This window comes from Rhinichthys klamathensis, unplaced genomic scaffold, assembly GCF_029890125.1.
Source record: "Rhinichthys klamathensis goyatoka isolate OS25496 unplaced genomic scaffold, OSU_Roscu_1.1 h1tg000814l_1, whole genome shotgun sequence".
Classification (NCBI taxonomy): domain Eukaryota; kingdom Metazoa; phylum Chordata; class Actinopteri; order Cypriniformes; family Leuciscidae; genus Rhinichthys; species Rhinichthys klamathensis.
In genome coordinates this window covers 101,666-119,176 of record NW_026607201.1, presented here as the reverse complement: position 1 = coordinate 119,176, position 17,511 = coordinate 101,666, and the positions used below count along the sequence as shown (strand labels likewise).

The window sequence follows — 17,511 nt, the reverse complement described above, 5'->3', positions numbered from 1 at the left end:
CTGTCTGTATCTTCTTATTAAACTGTCTATACACTTACAAAGTTCTCAATGCTTCGGTTTCTAATAATAATGTTATATTAGTCTGTGGACATGAGAAAATCTGATCTGACAGTCCCTGATATCTGTCGGTCTCAGTCTCTGAGATCATTTTATTAAAAAAAGTTCATATTAAATCATCTGAGAAGTCATTGGCTACTAAAATGTTTTATTGTTGACCATATTAATGAGCATTTTCCACCCTCTCTGTGATCCTTGGCATTATATTGACCTTTTTTTTTTTTTTTTTTTTTGCTGCTGTGCTTCTAAAATGTAAATGCTTCTTTGCATATAAAATAAGAAACAATGCTTTGCTTCGAGCCATGAACTGTGAGTTTGCTTTCGGGTCCAGTATAGTTTGTGCTGCCCTTGCTGCATCTTTCAAAAACAGCCTTTTTGCACTGACTGCATTACATTATTAAAGCTAAAACAAAATTCAAGCTGAAATGTACCTCTCATACTGTTAAGATCAGACTGAAATGATCAGGGTCCTTAAAAATAAACCGCAGCCACTCGTTTGTAATGAGCGTATCCTTAAAGGAGAACTCCGGTGCAAAATGAACCTCGGGTGAGCAGCGCGCTGGTCTGTATAGGCACATGGCACATACCCTACTAGTGCAGCTCAACCAGGAGAGCTGAGTCACGTGAGAGTGATCTGAGCAGGGATATCTGGGCAGAATACACATCTCCTTCAAACTGACAAAAGCTTAGCCTGCAAGGCAGGAACTTCTAGGTTATAAAACCTGACAAAGGTAGACAGGGAGCTCCAGCCCGCCGCTACACATATGTCATGGATAGAAATCCCACTGGACCACGCCCACGACGAGGCCACGCCTCTCATGGAATGAGCCCTGATGCCCAGAGGGCATTGCAGACCTTTTGACGCGTAAGCAGCTGCTATAGCGTCCACTATCCATCTGGACAGGCTCTGTTTCGAGGAGGCGAGACCCTTGGTGCGCCCACCAAACGAAACAAAAAGCTGTTCTGAACGCCTGAAGGAGGCAGAGCGCGTAATGTAAAATCTCAGCGCCCTGACAGGGCAGAGTAGATTCACATCACTTTCGCTGGCAGATGCTGGCAGAGCTGACAGCGAAATAACTTGCGCTCTGAATGGAGTGCCCATCACTTTAGGAACATAGCCATGTCTAGGTCTGAGGATGACTTTAGAGTCATTCGGCCCGAACTCAAGACACGACGCGCTGACAGGCAGCGCAGGGAGGTCCCCCACACGTTTTACTGACGACAGTGCAGTCAGAAAGACGGTTTTCAGTGATAGATATTTCAACCCCACGGAGTCTAGTGGTTCAAATGGAAAGGCTTTCAGGGCCTCGAGGACCAATGAAAGATCCCACATAGGAACCGGCGGGGGGCGCGGCGGGTTCATCCTTCTAGCTCCTCTAAGGAAGCGGATGACCAACTCATGTCTTCCCAGTGACTGGCCGTGCGTCGATTCTGCGAACGCTGCCACGGCCGCCACGTATACTTTGAGCGTGGATGGGGACCTCCCCTTATCCAACAGCTCTTGTAGGAAAGTGAGCAGATGCGCCACCCCAAATGTCCGTGGGTCCAGACCTCTGTCGGTGCACCATCCGGAGAACACCGACCATTAAGACGCGTAGAGCCTTCTCGTGGAAGGAGCCCTAGACTGCGTGATCGTGTTCATCACTCCTTCTGGCAGGGCAACGAGTACCCGTTGATCAACCATGCGTGCAGAGACCAGCGCTCTGGATGGGGATGCCAGATCGCGCCGCGAGCCTGAGAGAGGAGATCTGCCCTCACCGGAATCGGCCACGGAGCTGTGTGTGACAGCCGTGCTAGTTCCGGGAACCAATTCTGATTCTCCCAACGCGGGGCTATGAGGAGCACCGAGTGGCACGTTTCCCTGATTCTCTTGATCACCTGTGGCAACAGAGAGACCGGAGGGAAAGCATATAGCGGGAGGCTGGGCCAAACCTGGGCCAGCGCGTCCTCGTCCTTCGAGAAGAACGTCGGGCATTGAGCGTTGTCTTTTGACGCAAATAGGTCGACTTCCGCTCTGCCGAATAGGCGCCACAGTTTCTGGACCGTTTGGGGGTGCAGGGACCATTCCCCTGGGGGAACATTGTCCCTGGACAGTTTGTCTGGGCCGTCGTTCAAATGGCCAGGCACATGCGCCGCCCTCAGCGAGCGCAGGTGCATCTGAGACCAAATAAGGAGGCGTCCCGTCAGATTGCAGAGATTTCTGGATCTGACACCGCCCTGACGGTTTACATAGGATACCACAGACATGTTGTCCGAGCGGACAAGAACATGTTGGCCCTGTATGAACGGGAGGAAGCGCTTCAGCGCGTTCTTGACCGCTATCATTTCCAGACAGTTATGTGAAAACACTTCTCTTGGTCTGACCACTGGCCTAAGACCGGTCTGCCGTCGAACAGCGCACCCCAACCCGAGTTGGACGCGTCTGTCGAAATGACTTTTCGATAAGAGATGGTTCCCATCATCACTCCCTGCTGGTACCAGTCGGCCACTAACCAGGGCTGCAGAGCCGCTATGCAGGTCTGAGTCACTCTGATTTTCTGGCCGCCAGAAACGAGCATTCAACCAGCGTTGGAGCGGGCGCATGAGCAGTAGACAGGCCGAACGGCAGGACGGTGTATTGAGATACCTGACCATCGAAGGCGAATCTCAAAAATTGCCTGTGACGGGGTATTATCTGAATCTGAAAATAGGCATCCTTCAGATCTAGAGAAATAAACCAGTCCCTCGGGCGAACGTGCGCAAGGATTTTCCTGGTCGTAAGCATTTTGAACGGTCTTTTCGCAAGCACTTTGTTCAAATGTCTCAGATCTAGGATAGGTCTGAAGGCTCCGTCCTTCTTGGGTACGAGAAAATATCGTCTGTAAAAGCCTGACTCGCTCAGAAAAGGCGGTACCTTTTCTATAGCCCCTTTGCACAGCAGCTTCGCTATTTCTGCGTGAAGTAGGTGTGCTACTTCCGCATTCACTATCGTCGCGGTCCGGGCTCGAAAGCGCGGGGGACGGCGAATGAATTGAAGTGTATAGCCCTGCTTTATTGTGCTCAGCACCCATTCTGAAATCCCTGGGATAGCTTCCCACGCAGCTATGTGAGCCGCTAGGGGGCGAATGGCCTCCGGGTTCAGATTGCCGCCATTTGCGGGCTTGTGAAACTGAACCGGAGCCGAAAGCGCGGCGCGCGCGCTCTCGGTTCTGGGCAATGGCTGCTCGCTGAAAACCGAAACCGAAACCCAATCATAAGGGATGGGGAACCTTTTCTTCTCACTTTTTGACGCGCGAGCAGCGCTCTGGGCGGAAAAGCTTCCTGTAAGCGTGAGCGCGTGTGCGCGGGCACGAGACTTACAAGTGTATTTGACGCCCCGATCGTAATGGATGGGGAGCGTCTTATCAATGCCCTGCGTTTTGTGATAACACCTAAACGCGCGGGCGGCGCCCGGGGGGAGGTTTGTGTTAGTAAGCGTGAACGCTCTCTGGCGGGCACGAGACTTACATTCATAACCTGCTTTCTTGATCGTGTAACAGAGCGGGCAGATAGTGGGCACAGACCTGTGGATACATTTCTTACATTCAACACTCGAGCGGCTTTTCTGCGCTTTATGAGAGTGTGATCTGTGAGTGACACGAGATTTGAAGTGCTTGTGTGTAGGGGTGAACACTGGGGCGTGGGCACTTTCACAACACTTAAAACACCGACGGCGTGAGCCGGACCAGACATAATACTCTTTCTGAGATTTCTCTGGGTCGCCGTGAAAACAGCGTTTGTGTGCAGGCGAGAGGGTGGACAAACCGGCTCGTTGGCTGCTAAATGAACCACTGCAGTAGCCTGTTTGAAGGGGACTGACAGGGAAACAAGCTTTGACGGCGGTCCGGCCGCAGCGGGACACACGCGTCTTTTCTCTCTCTTTGTTAGGAGGGCTTTGCGTGCTCAGGCTTCAGCGTGATCTTTTGCCGAGGCCCTCTGGGGGGCGGCGGTCTGTGACGGCTGTCTGAGCGCGACCTAGGGCGGCCGCCCTGACGTCGCTGCGAAGGCTGAGGCTGTGCTGGACGCTGGGCGCTAGCTCGCACAGGAGGCTGGCTTTGTTTCTCGCGAGAGCGGCCTGTAGCGGAGCTCGAGCGTCGCGGCAGGAAGAGGTTAATGGCCTGCGTGGTCTTCTGTACCTCAGAAAAACGGTCAACGATCCCGTTTACCGCTGGGCCGAAGAGACCAGTGGGGGAGAGCGGCGCGTTCAGGAAGGTGGCTCGCTAAGTTTCCCTCATATCCGCGAGCGTCAACCAGAGGTGCCTCTCTGTTACAGTCAACGCGGCCATGGCTTGTCCAATGGCTTGAGCTGCGGTTTTGGTGGTGCGGAGAGAGAGATCCGTCGCGCTTCTCAGGTCTGTAACCGCAGCTGGATCCTGGCCCTTCTCATCCCATTCACGGAGGAGGTTGGCTTGCAGGATCTGTAGCACAGCCATGGAGTGGAGAGCAGACGCGGCCTGGCCGGAGGCGGCATATGCGCGGCCGACCAAGGAACGACCAAGGAACGTAGCGGGCCTGCTCGCTGAAGCTGCACGGCGGCGACTTTGAAGGAAACAGCCGTCGAGCCTGTTCGGCGCAGGTTCCTTCGGCAGCGACCACTCGAGCCCGAGACGGTCGACAGCCTGCGTCAGCAGGCACATCAGTTCCGTGTCAGCAGTCTCTCGTGGCGTGTCCCTCGGCCTCATCCTCAGATGCGACGGCAGTGAGGCTCGTGAGCGGCAGCTGCGCGTCGGTGAGGGGAGGCGGGGAAGGCGAAAGCGAGGCTCGAGGGAGGTTCTCCGGTGAGAACCCGCAGTGGCCATGGGTTCCGGCTGTCTCAGGGAACGGCGCTTCTTCCTGCGTGGTCCCACAGAGGGCGGAGTGACTGCTTCGAGGTTGAAGGCTTCGAGTCGAGCCCGCAGGGTCGACAGCGGAAGCGGTTCACAGAGCTCGCAGCCCCCGGACGCGAGGGCGAGCTCTGCATGTTCCAGGCCCAGGCAGAGAGCGCAGATCACATGGCGGTCTCCGACGCTGAGCAGGGCACTACACGAGCCGCAGGAAGTGCGAGGCATCTTTAAAAAGACACTCGCGCTCTTTTAGGAATAGTTTGCAAGGTAAAAAGGATACGTCGCCGGATAGCGTAGCTCGCACGGATGGCTGAAGGTGGCGAAGACGGCCGGCTTCCTCAGCGCTGTCCTAAGCTGGCTGTTCGCTGTTCGACGGCGGCGGTGGCTTCTCTCAGATCCAGCGATGCGAAGAGCTCGCTGAAGAGACGAAAAATCAGGGAAGTCAGCCTACAGCCCCTACTTTTATACGCTAAGCCATGCCCATTCTGGCGGGCGTGACGTCACGCCGGGCTCACTGGTAGGCTGCAGCAGTTGCCGCAGGGCAGCCAATGAGCACGCGAGATGGCCTGCTCTAGGTCTGCTAGCTGCTGCACTGCGTTGACAATGAATACAAAATTAAGGATAATTTGTTTTGGCTTCAATATCTCGAGAAGATGAATCTTTCCCGTAGCGTAAGCTAAACTTACGCAATACGAGAGAACCTCTCGTAAGAGAACTAAAAATGTCCAAAATAATTATATTAATAATAAATTATGTAGGTCATTAGATAAATGCATGGACTTAATGCAAAAATGAAAATTCTGTCATCAATGAGGTTGGATTAAATCATTCCATTAATAAGCCTTATACTTTTTGTCCTTTCTGATGCTTTTTGGTTTTGTTTTGTTTGCTTGGACTTTCAATGGATGGACTAAAATTACGAGATGACATTGAACAAATCTTTGTGTTCTGAAGATGAACTGAAGTCATATTGGTTATTATTGAATACTGTGTTGGACAACTGGGGGTCTTGGAGTCAAAAATGTTGAGAACTGCTTTAGTGGTAATATTTCCATTTTGAGTGCGACACAATGGTTATACTAATATAACATTTTATTTTACAAACAAAATTTGTTCTGTACATCAGTAAATGTATAAAAGGAATGGCGATGTATTTGTTTGCATTTTGTTTCTTTCAACACAGGCTCATCGGAAGAATGACATTTTTGCAAAACTCAAACTTATTTTCACTTGGTTCCTCGCACAATACATCATCACATAACCAACTCCATATGTGTAGCTTTTCCCATGTAGTAGACTTGCTCGGAAGCTCACCTGGTAAACTTGCGATGCAGAGCACTCGGGCACTCGGGTACTCAAGTCACATGAAACTCAAGTCTTGATAAAAGAGCTCAAAGACTTGTAGAAGCAAGCTAAACTATCATGGTTGCTTCAGCAAATCTGGTTTGATGTAATGTTTGCTGTTTGTTTACAATATCAAGTATGTTAAGGAAATGTCGCCACAGGCACGTTTTTCCAATGAGCCTGGGTCGATTTCTTTAGAACGCCAGACAAGCTGTGAATAGCTGTGTGCTGGAGAGAACGTTGCTCTGTTGTTACCTTGATTTTTCACAACCACAACCAGCACTCAGTAAAACATTAACAATGGCAATTTCCAGCACCTCACTGCAACTTATTGTAAAACACGCTGACAAAATGAAAACGTACTCGGTTACTAACGTAACCTCGGTTCTCTCTAGAGAGGGAACGAGTACTGCGTAATAGCTTACGCTAGGGGAAAAACTCTTTTCCGCGAGATATTGAAGCCAAAAATTATCCTTAATTTTTTATTAATGTAAAACGCTTTGCAGCAGCAAGCAGACATAGGCGAAACAGCTCGCGCGCCTATTGGTTGCTCTGCAGCAAATGCAGCAGCCTATCGAGAGAGACTCTGCGTGACGTAATGACCAATGGGGGCAATTCGCGCCCATATCGTCACGTCCCGCCAGAAGGGGCGTGGTCTCACCCTATAAATATGCTCGTTAGGCTGATACAAGCTGGTTTTTATCACTGAAGCGAACCAGAGCGTATACCAAGCACGGCAAGATACGCAGTACTCGTTCCCTCTCTAGAGAGAACCGAGGTTACGTTAGTAACCGAGTACGTTCTCTTACGAGAGTATCTCTCGTACTGCGTAATAGCTTACGCTAGGGGAACACAATGCAACACGCCGTGCGTACAGGTATCCAACACCAAAGTCCCGGGGGCCGAAGCCCAGGGCTCATGTAGTGCATAATCACCATAAACTCACATAGAGTGTAGGAAGAGAGGCTGGAAGCGTCATTCCCTATAAAAAAGCACCCAGCGGGGCTATTATATGACAATAAAACGCGCAGCCAGGGTGAAAGCTTTCAGCCTGATCTGGGTGGCCATACGTGTGTCAACACTCATGGGGCTGCAGTAAACTCAGCATCTGGGCCGCACAGCGGGGCAGATAGCACTGAATTTTAGACCGCCAAAAGCTTAGCTTGTAAGGCGGGTACCTCCAGGTTATAGTATTTTATAAATGTAGACGGCGAGGCCCAGCCCGCGGCCGTACAGATATCTTGCAGGGAAACCCCGCTCGACCATGCCCACGAAGAGGCCACGCCTCTCGTGGAGTGCGCCCTGACACCCAAGGGGCACTGTAGGCCCTTCGCAGAGTAAGCGAGCGCAATGGCATCCACTATCCATCTGGATAGGCTCTGTTTTGAGGCGGCGAGTCCCTTGGAACGCCCGCCAAACAAAACAAAAAGCTGCTCCGTCTGTCTGAAAACAGACGAGCGTGACACATAAGCTCTCAATGCCCTGACGGGGCAAAGGAGACTCGCATCCTCCTCCTCACTGAGAACCGGAAGGGCGGACAGGGAAATTACCTGGGCCCTGAACGGTGTATTGAGGGATTTCGGGACATACCCGTGCTTTGGTTTGAGAATGACCTTCGAGTCATTAGGCCCAAACTCCATACACGACGCGCTTACTGAAAGCGCCTGTAAGTCCCCTATGCGCTTCACTGAAGCGAGAGCCATGAGAAACACTGTTTTGAACGACAGGTGTTTCATGTCCACCAGCTGGATTGGCTCGAACGAGGCGCCTTTCATGGCCTCCAGGACCGTGGAAAGGTCCCACGTCGGGACTGAAGGGGGCCTGGGAGGGTTCAGCCTCCGAGCTCCCCTAAGGAAACGCACGACTAAGTCGTTTTTCCCCAGCGACTGGCCAGACACCGGTTTTGCAAACGTTGCTATGGCCGCCACATATACTTTGAGCGTGGATGGGGTCCTGCCCTTATCCAGTAGCTCTTGAAGGAAGGAAAGCACTTCCGAAACCCCGCATTCCACAGGTGAAAAGCTCTGGGCTTGACACCATGCAGAGAAAACAGACCATTTCGAGGAGTAGAGCCGCCTGGTAGACGGAGCTCTAGCCTGCGCGATCGTGTTTAACACTCCTTCTCGGAGGCTAGCGGGTACCCGTTGATGGCCCATGCGTGCAGGGACCACAACTCCGGGCGAGGGTGCCAAATCGAGCCCTCCGCCTGAGAGAGGAGGTCTCTCCTCAATGGTACAGGCCATGGGGCAGTGCTGGTCAGCTGCATCAGGGCAGGGAACCACGTCTGGTTTGTCCAGAGCGGAGCTACGAGCAGCACTGGGCATCCGTTCTCCCTGATTCGTTCCAACACCTGAGGCAGGAGCGAGACAGGAGGAAAAGCATATAGGGGGCAGCGGGGCCAAACATGAGCCAGCTCGTCCTTGCTTTTCGAGAAAAACTCCGGGCAATGAGCGTTTTCGTGGGACGCGAATAGGTCCACCTGTGCTCTGCCGAACGTTTTCCACAGCAGCTGGACCGTCTGCGGGTGCAGCGACCATTCCCCTGCTGGAACATTGTTCCTGGACAGTCTGTCTGGTCCCACATTCAGGTGACCAGGCACGTGCGCTGCTCTCAGTGAGAGCAGGTTGTGCTGAGCCCAGACCAGGAGGCGTTCCGTCAGCCTGTGAAGGTTTCGTGACCTGACGCCGCCCTGGCGATTTATGTATGCCACCACTGACATGTTGTCCGACCGGACCAAGACGTGGTGGCCTGTTACCTGGGGACAAAAACGCCGTAGCGCTTTGTCGACTGCTATCATCTCCAAGCAGTTTATGTGAAGGAGCTTTTCCCGTTCTGACCACAGGCCAGCTAGCGGTCTGCCCTCGAGCAGCGCTCCCCACCCCGAGGTGGAGGCGTCCGTAGACACCACCTTCACACTCGAAGCGGTCCCCAGACTCACACCTGACTGATACCAGTCGGTTATTTTACAAGGTTCCAGAGCTGAAACACACTGAAGGTCGACCCTGAGGCGAAACAGACCCGCTGTCCATTCTGCAGTGGGCGCATGCGGAGCAAGCCCAACTGGAGTACAGAGGCTGCTGAGGCCATCAGCCCCAGCATTTTCTGAAACCTTTTGAGCGGAACTATCGCGCCGTGGCAGAAGGATTTCACGCCGCGCTGAATATTTAGCCCGCGCTCTGGTGACAGGCGTGCTGTCATGGACAGCGAGTCCAACACGGTTCCCAGAAAGGAAATTCTCTGACTGGGAGACAGTGAGCTCTTCGCCCAATTGACTGTGAGGCCCAGCTCCTCGAGGTGCTCGAGTAATGCGGCCCTGTGTTCTATGAGCTCCGATCGTGATCGAGCTAGAATCAGCCAATCGTCCAAGTAGTTCAGGACTCGCATGCCCTGAAGTCTCAGGGGTGCGAGCGCCGCGTCCATGCACTTCGTAAATGTACGAGGTGCTAGGGACAGGCCGAACAGCAGGACTGTGTATTGATATGCCTGGCCCCCGAAAGCAAATCTCAAGAATCGCCTGTGATGGGACGCCATTTGTATTTGGAAATAGGCGTCTTTCAGATCTATTGACATAAACCAGTCCCCGTGGCGCACTTGCGCGAGGATTTTCCTGGTCGTAAGCATTCTGAACTGGCGCTTCACAAGCGCTCTGTTCAGCTGTCGCAGATCTAAAATGGGTCTGAGACCTCCATCTTTTTTCGGTACCAGAAAATATCTGCTGTGTAGGCCCCCTTTGCTCTGAGCTTGAGATAAAGGTTCTATAGCACCTTTGCTCAGTAGTTTCGCTATCTCGGCTCGAAGTAGATGAGATACTTCGTTTTCCACCGTCGTCTCGACGCGCCCCGTATAACGGCGGGGACGTCGAGCGAACTGTCGCGAATAGCCTCTATTTATAGTGTTCAGCACCCATTCTGATACCCCAGGAAGCTGTGCCCACACTTTCGCGTGAATAGCTAGGGGTAGAATGAGATCTGGGCTCTGGCCGAGACATAGTGACGGCAAGAGAGCTCCGGCGTGCTGTAACGCAGACACTGTGTTTACAGTGTGTGAGGCGGGGGGCGCGCCGATCGCGGCGGGCAGCCTGGCCGCGCTCAAAACCCTTATAGCAGTTTGCTGAGGGAGAGAGAGCGGGGCGAGCCCCGTGGGGCTTAACATGTCTGTGAGTGAATGTGGGCGCAGGACAGCGGGCACATTTACTGCACTGAAAAACACCGTCGGCCTGAGCTGACTGAATGCGTGTTGGTTTCGTTTTCACAGAACCCGTGGGACATGTGGTGTGTAGTGTTTGTGGGCACTGAGACGTAGGCACATTCACTACATTTAGTGCACAATCGACATGAGGCGATTTTGTTTGTGCGAGCCCTGCATATTTGCGGGCTGTGTTTGTGTGTAGAAATGAGCCCTGGGTTGTAGGCATTTTCAATACACTCATAACACCATCGGCTGTGGCCGGAATACCAGAAAATACACCATTTATGTGATTTATCTGGGTCGCCGTGGGAACAGCATTTGTGTGCAGGCAAGCGGGCATGGTACTGGCTGGCTTACTGCAAAATACACTGGAACAGTCACATTTTCTGGAACTGAACGAGCGAAAATTTCAGTGGAAGTCTGGCCACGCGAGACTGAAACACCGTCGATTTCCTAGGAGGCTAGGAAGACTTGTGTTGGTTTCGTTTTACAGAACCCGTGGTAGTGTTTGTGGGCACTGGGTTGTGGGCACATTTACTACATTTGATGCACAATTGACATGCGTCGATTTCATTTGTGCGAGCCCTGTACCGTGGCGGGCTGTGTTTGTGTGTAGAAATGAACACTGGGCTGTGAGCATTTTATTACACTTATAACACCATCGGCTGTGGCCGGAAAACCAGAAATACAATGATTACATGATTTTTCTGGGTCGCCGTGGAAACGGCCTTTATGTGCAGGCAAGCGGGCCGTGGTACCAGCTTGTTTACTGCAAAATACACTGGAAGTGTCGCATTTTCTGGAACTGAACGAGCGAAAAGTTTTTGGTAGAAGTCTGGCCGCGGCGAGACTAAATTTTTATCTGCTGCGAGAGCCGGGATCGAACACGGGTCTCTCGCGTGAAAGCTACGGGTTCCACCACTGGGCCACAGGGAGAACTACACTAGTGCAAGCAGATAAGAGAGCGTCATCACAGTTTTGTGTGTGTCGGCGTTTGTATGCAGGTGTGCGTGTTATACAACAGGCTCATTGCTGCAATAATGACATTTTCAGCCGCTCAAACTAGGAGCTGAGAAATGTTTAAGAAATGGAGATTAGTCCGGCCTCGGCGGGGACTAAAACACACTCTTCTCTCATTTGCCGGTGACGCACGCCCATGGGGGGCGGGGTAGATTTCTTATAACGTAAAGAAAGCTAGCCGCGGTTTTAGGGCTCGCGGTCTTGATGCTGGCCCGTTTCCTTGACAACTCGCGGACAGAAGGCGGAGGTCCACAGAGCTCGCCTGTTGCGCGGCGGTTGCGCGGGCGCCTCCCAATCGAGGCCGATGCTTTCCACGGCCTGAGAGAGCAGACGCATCAGCTCAGTCTCAATGCCGGCTCTCTTACCAGTGGTCTGGCGGGAAACGCTAGCGGAGGGGAGATCCACGGGGCTCGCCCAATCCTCACTATCGGATGCCAGAAGAGAACACGCCTCGGTGGGTTCGTCAAACTCGTGGATGGACGCGGCGGCAGGCGGCGGCCGTTGTCCGTCAGTGAGCGACTCGAGCGAAGCCGGCGAAGCTGGCGGGCGAACCGGCGAGCTTTGGCGGGCTGGAGAAAGCTCGGGAGCGCGCTGGGCGCGGCGCGGCACCACGGCGGGCTGCGGTGAAGGCTCGGAGAATGATGCTAGGCGAGTCCTCAGAGTCACCATGGGCAAAAGCTCGCAATGAGGGCATCCGCCGTCAGCGAGCGCGAGAGCCGCGTGATCCTCACCCAGGCAGGAAACACAGATGACGTGCCGGTCTCCATCGCTGAGCGGGGCGCGGCACGAGCCACAGGAAGGCATCTTTAAAAAGACGCAGCTCTTTTGTGAGAGAAGTGTGAGTCGCGTCAAGTAAGCGAGCAAACACTCTCAACAGAGTAAATACACACAGAGTATGAAAGGATATATAACGCCGGAAAGCGCAGCAGGTACGGCAGTTGAAGGCGGCGAGGCCAGCGACTCCAGAGCTCGTCCCGCTGAAAGGCTTGCTTCGACGGCGCGGCTTCTCACTCCGGATCCAGCGATGCGTGTGCTTCGCTGAAGAGGTAAAAATCAGCTTGTATCAGCCTAACGAGCATATTTATAGGGTGAGACCACGCCCCTTCTGGCGGGACGTGACGATATGGGCGCGAATTGCCCCCATTGGTCATTACGTCACGCAGAGTCTCTCTCGATAGGCTGCTGCATTTGCTACAGAGCAACCAATAGGCGCGCGAGCTGTTTCGCCTATGTCTGCTTGCTGCTGCAAAGCGTTTTACATTAATAAAAAATTAAGGATAATTTTTGGCTTCAATATCTCGCGGAAAAGAGTTTTTCCCCTAGCGTAAGCTATTACGCAGTACGAGAGATACTCTCGTAAGAGAACTCCTGTTGAAGATACGTCCTCTGCATTAGACACACACCTGACTTAAGATATTTCATATGTCCCCACCATCCCTGCCATAAATGATGCGTAAGGCCTATCTAAAAAGAATATCCCCAAAATTGTCCCAAAACAAGGTAACAAAAACAAATTTCATAAACATCTAACGGTAGCAAACACTGGCAAATATTGACACATCACCTGCAGTCAGACTCAGTGTTGGCTTATTGTGGGCTTTTTTTTTCTTCACCTACTGCCTGAACAATAAGTCTTACTCTGAATTTGGGGAACAATGGAAGGCGGCGATGAGCAAAAGAACCGAGTTTAATGCACTTAAAATCTCTCTCCATCTGCGCCAGAACAACAGATCAATGCCTGGCTTATTGAGTTACAGCTGGGATAATGTTTCTGCTTGAAAAGCATGCAACATTTGTAGTGGAGAAACATCAGAGTCACATCAGAGAAACATACAAAAATTGTTGATTCAGAAGCAGATTCAGAACAATATTGATCAAATTCTTGAGATTGTCACCAAAATACATTTATTGTTTGTTTATACAGCTGCACGCCTGCCCTTTTCTCATCTGAACTACTGTCATTATACAATCTTGTTTTGTTTGGACTGGATTTATTTGTATGAACCAGTTGACAGACACTAAGGCCCTTTTTAGATTAAAATTTAGTTTTGGATTCAAAGCTTAATAATATCTCTCATGTAAAATGACTAAAATATTATTATACACTGAAATATACAAGTTATTTTTTTGACGTTATTAAATATTAATTAAAATAATAATGGTATTAAATTGAAAACACCTAACGCGTTTCTGAATTATTTTGATATTTATAAATTAAAATTGCAAGGGTGGTATAATCATCTTTAGTTAGTAATGAAGAAAAAGTCTGTATTAAAGTTGAAGAAAATGTGTAAGATGTTACATAATAGATCATACAGATAATTACATAAAATAAAATATATATTTATCAAATGATCCTTGGAATTTATGACTAGTACCCAATTGACCGTTCGCAAAAGCCACGCCCCCTAGTTATTGTTACTACGCCCGTCAAACAAATGGTCAAACACGACCAGCACCACAGATAAAGAGGTATACCCGTGCGTGTCAGTGACCTTTTTTGGAGCAATACCTCTGCGATATCCTCCAGATCGAGGCACAAGGGGTTACAGTATGCAGTGGGGGGATATATTCAAAACATAAAAATATGCAATGAAAGAGACACGACTATACTATCGAGGCTAATGCTTATACCGGTCTCAAGCGAAATCTGAGAAACCCCATGACCTGTAACGTTACCTCAAATACAACCAGCACAGCCTGGAAGAAGATTTTATAAGCTGGTTCAGTGGCTAATTGTTTGGAGTTAGAAATATATAACTCGCGCTGCATATTTAGTAATTTTGCCTGAGATACAGGATTATACATTCGCTTTAACAACCGCTTGCATGTCATGCATGCTGAATGCGATTTTCGTGTTTAAAAAGTAACTATACATAAGAGACGGAAAGATGCAGATAACCATACATTATTTAAGGTTATTTCTATTCATTACGATATTGATAACGTTATATGAACTGATGTTGGCAAGTAAGCTTCATGCGTTCCCCGTTGCCAACGTGCACTCCTCTAGTCTAAACTGTTAGTCTACAGGCGCTGCACTGCTAACTAGTTGACTGCTGCTCATTTCCCCCCGAAAATATCATGTTAACAACAACCCTTTAGAAAACGTAATTCCTTTGTGGATCCTCTTGATCTGCTTTCTCCATGTTTCTTGACTAATCTCAGTGTCTCAGTCTCACGCACGCTGCACGCGAGTTAACCATGTTCGACACATTTAACAACTGGGAGTGGGGCCGTCCACACTGTTTTATCCATTGTAGGCACCGCTCACAATGTGTTTTCGGCTTTGGGAATGGAAAGAACAGAACTCCTCCAGACAATCTCTCGGGGTATCTAGTGTCCGATTTACAAACGCCGTGGGCGCACCGCTTCAACATCTTGCTTGGAGTCAATGTTTGACGGACCTGCTCACATAGTAACGGTTGCTATGATGTGTGATTGGACAATGGCCGTTTTGGGGGAGGGGCTTGCGAACGGTCAATTAAATGCACCAATTAGTTAGAATAACGTGCAAATCAGATAATTAAAGAGAAAGGCTAACCTTTCATAAACCTCAATAAACTGGTCTGGTTTGGTCATAAGTGTTGGAGTACGTCATGCCGATATCAAAAGAACTGCCTGAGCCCCCCCAGAAGGAAAGTTGTAGAGGCTTATGAGTCTGGAAGGGATTTAAAGCCATTTCCAAGATATTTTAAGTCCACTATTGTAGGTAATCTACAAATAATGGTTTCAGACCACTGGCAATCTGTCCAGGCTGGTCTGTCACACCATTCATCCCAAGAGCAGAGTGCAAGATGTTTCAGGATGTCTTAAAAGAACTGCAGGGTGTCATCAAGGGATCAGCTCCAGGAACAGTCAGTGTGAATGTGCTACTGTTGTGGAAGAGAAATACGTCATTTTAAAGACCGCTGGATTTATCAAAAGCGTTACACTATAATTGGAATCAGAATTATTAATCATACTGGCTCGTACTAAAAATTAGTTTTACAGTGTTTTAAATTACCTGGTGTTGCTTGCCTGAATCATTGGTTTTAATTCATAAAATATAATGGAAAATGAATTAGTCATTTTAGAGGTATAGGATTTAGTAATCTGTGATTTGTAATACCATGGAACTTTAAATTTAGAGTCTTTTCTCATGTGAACTGAGCAGTTGCAGTGAACCCATACTTCAAAGTCAACAACAGAGTGCTTTATTTGAAAGAAATGACAAGGAAGAAATGCCGAATAGATTATGATGTGTTAAACTCAAAGTGTGGTTCAGATACAGATTCCAGATGGATTCCTGTACTCGAAACACATGGCTTTGATTTATGCCAAGAAATTGTTTAGGTGTCATGCAAAGTACTGTTTTGATTTAGGACTTTTTTCCAGAAATTACTCAATTTGATTACTTATAGTTTGCACAAAATAATAATGTGTTTAAAATATTTTTGGAATGAAGAGGCCTCACTAAAATTATATATAGTATGAGTTGGCATATATATCCAAAACAGTTGTATTTTGATTGTTTTAGATTGGTATTTGATCTTGATCTTTATTTATGTAATATAGTATCGCTTCATAAGGGTCAGTTAGAGCATCCATTATTTCATCCAAATAATATACATTTCACAGTAAATATCTGGTTAAAAATAAACAATATATGATCAATATGCAAATTGATTGATTTTGATTGTTAAAAATAATCACCAATATATAATCAATATGCACCGATAAATCAGCGCATAGTAATATACAATTAATCCGATATACAGTCATTCAAAGTTTTTACTCAATTCAGTGAAATATAGTTTGAACTGACTTATGGAAATGAATTATACTTACCAGGTAGTACTATTGAAGCTTAAATGAAAGATGCTATTAAAACCTCTCTGTCTTAACTCTCTCATACTCGCAAGTCACAAAACAAGGAGGGATAGTAAATCTAGTGTAATTCACTTTTTTAAAGAAATATACTGGACAAATTGACAACGTTGCTTAACTTTTTATTGCAATCATAATCCACAGCAGTTCTTCAAACCAAGTATTTGAGGAAATTGGACTTACACTTATTTTCTCCTGACATTCAGTAAAATCACCAGTGAGGTGCAAAAACGTGTTCATATCAAGACAATTTTTATGTGAAAAACAAAGACAATCTTATGCATTTAATTTGTGACTTGTTCTGCAGGAGGAAGATATCCTTGACCTCCTGGAGCAGTGTGAACTGGATGATGAGAAACTGTTGGGAAAAACCTCTAAACAGAAAGGTTCTAAGGTACGTAGTCACAAGTGTAGATAAACTCACTTTTTTAATCTAAAGAAACTTAAAGTAATTACATATTTACTATGTGCGTTTTGTTATTTTTTTTTTGCATGGCAAATGCTTTTATCCTAAGCAAGTTGCATTGCATTCAAGGTATACATCTTTTCAGTTCATGCATTCCTTGGAAATCAAAACCATGACCATGGCAATGACCATCATGCTCTACTGTTTGAGCTACAGGAATGCTTTGTGTACTTTTATGAGGTAAAACATATTTAAAGGAATAGTTCACTTTAAAATGAAAACGCTGTCATCTTTTACTCACCCTCAAGTTGTTTCAAACCTGTATGAATGTCTTTCTTCTGCTGAACACAAAGGAAGATATTTTGAAGAATGTCGGTAATCAAACAGTTGATGGACCCCATTGACTTCCATAGTAGGAAAAAAATGGGGTCCATCAACTGTTTAGTTACTGACATTCTTCAAAATATCTTTGTGACGGGGTTCAGATGTTATGGGAAGGAGGAGGCGGGAACCGGCGAACATTCAACACTTTAATAATAAAATAAACAAATCCAAAATGAAAGTAAAGCCAGCAGCCCCTCACGGACGACTGCTGGCCACAGAAACAAAACACAACATAAGTTCAGGCCTGTTCCTCTCTCGATCTGCACTGTCGTCGCTCCTCCTTTATGTTTCCGCTCCTCCGTGCGAGATGCGAGACCGGTCTGTCTCACAGGTGTCGCTCATTACCACTCGCGGCACTCGGCCTCGTCCTGCTCGCCACAATCTTCCTTTGCGTTCAGCAGA

The 17,511-nt window shown here is 48.7% G+C and overlaps 1 protein-coding gene across 2 annotated transcripts in view; it reads left to right on the top strand.

Annotated features, from left to right (window-relative positions):
- Positions 1–17,511, top strand: part of ttll7 (tubulin tyrosine ligase-like family, member 7) — a 148,001-nt gene that overhangs the window by 106,873 nt on the left and 23,617 nt on the right. For both annotated transcript variants that reach the window (XM_056243582.1, XM_056243581.1), the window contains exon 14: positions 16,627–16,713. In XM_056243582.1, the coding sequence (XP_056099557.1) occupies positions 16,627–16,713 (87 nt within the window). The remainder of the gene's footprint in view (positions 1–16,626; positions 16,714–17,511) is intronic.